Source organism: Aplysia californica, unplaced genomic scaffold (genome assembly GCF_000002075.1).
Source record: "Aplysia californica isolate F4 #8 unplaced genomic scaffold, AplCal3.0 scaffold00003, whole genome shotgun sequence".
Classification (NCBI taxonomy): domain Eukaryota; kingdom Metazoa; phylum Mollusca; class Gastropoda; order Aplysiida; family Aplysiidae; genus Aplysia; species Aplysia californica.
The window spans coordinates 103,341-106,361 of record NW_004797273.1 but is presented as its reverse complement, the minus strand read 5'-3'; the positions used below and the strand labels follow the sequence as shown (position 1 = coordinate 106,361).

General features: G+C 41.2%; 1 protein-coding gene across 1 annotated transcript in view; it reads left to right on the top strand.

Annotated features, from left to right (window-relative positions):
• LOC101849658 (serine/threonine-protein kinase D3) overlaps nt 1-3,021 on the top strand; it is a gene marked incomplete in the record, with an annotated part of 184,041 nt that overhangs the window by 176,864 nt on the left and 4,156 nt on the right. Inside the window, 1 exon segment of the mRNA XM_035968165.1 lies at nt 391-501. Within this exon segment, the coding sequence (XP_035824058.1) occupies nt 391-501 (111 nt within the window).

Sequence of the window (3,021 nt, the reverse complement as noted above, 5' to 3'; positions counted from 1 at the left end):
CCCCCCCCCCCCCCCTTGCACTAAATGACCGTACTTATGTCGATGTGCATCTCTTTGCTCAAATAAACTCTTTAGTAACACCTCTATTCCTCCTCGGCACCATTAGTCTTATTTGTTTTGCATGTGTCGTAAAACTTACTAAAAACTGAAACTAAACGTAGGTGGTTGGTGGATGCTCTGGTGTGGTCTGCTCCTTATTTCCCATCAAACATCTATCGCCCTTATCTCTCCTTCTTTTTACTTTTTGATACTCTCTTGTAACACTTCTAATCCTCGGCATTTATTTAAATTAATGTCCTATTTATGTCGCAAGTGCCGTGAAACTCTTTCTAAGACTAAAACTTAACCAAGATTTGATGCCAACTCCATGCTGTTTCTATCCCGCTTTAGAGACTAGCGAACCAGAGTTTAGCATACGAGACGCCTTGCCTAAGAGCTTCCTGTTGCTCTCCCTTGGCATTGACCACACCTCGGGGCCTGGAGACCATGACGACGACTTGGGTAAACATTCCACACTAAAAAGGGGCGTGTCTAGCCTCCTGTCACATTGTCACTCAGCCCCGACGCACCGCCCACGTGTATTTCACCGCCTTGTCGTATGGAATGTCAGCATTGCATTATTATTTTTATTATTATTATTATTATTATTATTATTATTATTATTATTATTATTATTATTATTATTATTATTATCATTACTATTATTACTATTATTGATGTTCTTTCTACTGTTGATGTTGATGATTTATCATAATAATCACATTATTATTATTATTATTATTATTATTATTATTATTATTATTATTATTATTATTATTATTATAATTATTATTATTATTATTATTATCATTATTATTATCCCTCCCTTTCTACCAGTCAGTATCCACCCACCAATCACCCATTCCTTGTTTATCGTGCATCTTGGTGTGAAGAACGAAATCTTTCTGTCTCGACCGAATGCTGACTAAATTTTGAAAACCTAATGCAGTCAAACAATCAGTGTCACCTCTCTCTTTCTCAATGGTCAAAACTCGGAACTAGATATCTACGGTATTGCAATAGAGTTCCTTTTCTGGTCGGGTCCTAAATTTTGTACCAAATATCACCACCATCACGACCTCCTCGACCACTACCACAATCATTTCCACCGTTGGCTTATTCTACACTTTTATACATGTATGTTTTACCCTCACTCACACAGGTGCACTTGTGGTGTGCCCAGTTGTTGTGTTGTTGTTTTTAATTCCGGTAAAAGTAAACTTTACCCCCCCCCCCCCGAACTTATTGATTGGATCTAGAACGCACATCCGGGGTCTCCACTCTACATGGGGCCACATTTGGGAAACCGTGTCGTTATATAATATATGTGTTTTGTTTGTTTTAGTAGAGGTTTTACGGCGCTCGCAGCTGCATAAGGTCATATGAGCGCCAGAACATTAGAGGTGTTACAAGAGAGCAACAAACATAAAAAAAGAAGGAGGGGAGATAAAGACGACAGATGTTTGATAGGAAAGAAGAAGCAGATATATGTGTGAAAGGCACTTTTAACTTAACTTTAAGATTGGGGGTCAAAATTTACTTCTACCGAAATCCCATCTATGACACAAACATGTTATTGCTTATTGCACATAAGATTGTTTGACTGTGATGGGTATGTGAATGCTGTGTCGGACAGAGTGTGTCTCCCCCCCCCCCTCTCCCCCACAAACCTCCCAACGTTAACCAGTCAACCAGATCCTCTCCGAAGTGTGGTGTTTGTCTTTGTGTCTGTGTATACATATTCGTTATTTGTACGTCATGTTTTACTATCGCATCCATACGACGTGGGGAACTCTGTGCCACCACTTTCCAAAGAGGAAATTTACTCGTTAATCCGATCCGTACGCCTTGCATGGCAGTCTGCATGAGAAATACTGGAAGTTTCAAAGAGATCTTCGTACTAGAAGTATTCTAAAATGTGAAGAATACAACCCCGGGGGTACAAAAATGACCCCAAGGCGAACGGATAGGGTTAATGTGTCTGCTTGCACATTGCCCGAATGGCGTACATAACTTCTTACTGAGTCACTTAGCATCACATATTTTTTTCCTGCAATAAGCACAGCGTGCCTCTGGTGTATTTCACTATGTTTTAAGACACCGTATTTTTTGGATACATGTTTAATCGTGTTTTGTTAGTTTTTCATTTCCTTGTATTTTTTTAAGGAGGGTGGGGGGGAGGGAGTCTTGGAAAAGAGAAAAGGCGGGGGGGGAGGGGGGGGGGATTTACTGCCCACCCACTTATTTTCCTAATTATATAAAACAGGAGAAAGCTAAAGGGTGCATGATGCATGAGAGAGGGGAGAGGGGAGAGAGAGAGAGAGAGAGAGAGAGAGAGAGAGAGAGAGAGAGAGAGAGAGAGAGAGAGAGAGAGAGAATAGAAGCTCAGAGAGAGTAAGAGAGAGAGAGAAGAGAGAGGGAGGGAGATATAGAGAGAGAGGAAGAGAGAGAGGGGAAGAGAGAGAGTTCAAAAACAGAGTTCAGAGAGAGGGGGAAAGAGAGTTCAGAGAGAGTTCAGAAAGAGAGAGGGGAGAAAGAGAGAGAGAGAGAGAGAGAGAGAGAGAGAGAGAGAGAGAGAGAGAATGAACGTGCAGGCGTAAGTTATTGCAGCTCCAGGTGCAGAGGCTACCGTGTGTCATAACCAACAAGAAGCGAGTGCCTGAGTTTGCGAGCATCGATTGTTTCTTTTATTGGCTTCGTTTTACAATAGGCTACTAATTTAACAACCGTCGTGCTTGCATCAAGTTTCAAGTTTTGCTCAGGGACAGGGTGGTCGGTTTCTTTACAAAATGTTATGTAATATAAGTGCACGAAAGCTCTATTTGTTTTTTTTTGTCTTTTTATTGTGTTGTGTTGTGATTTGTTATTGTTTTGTTGGGGGGGGGGTTGTTGGGGGGGGTAATTATTGATTAACTCTTCATTGGTTTTTGCATGGGTTACGCGCGCGCGCACACACACACACACACACACACACACACACAC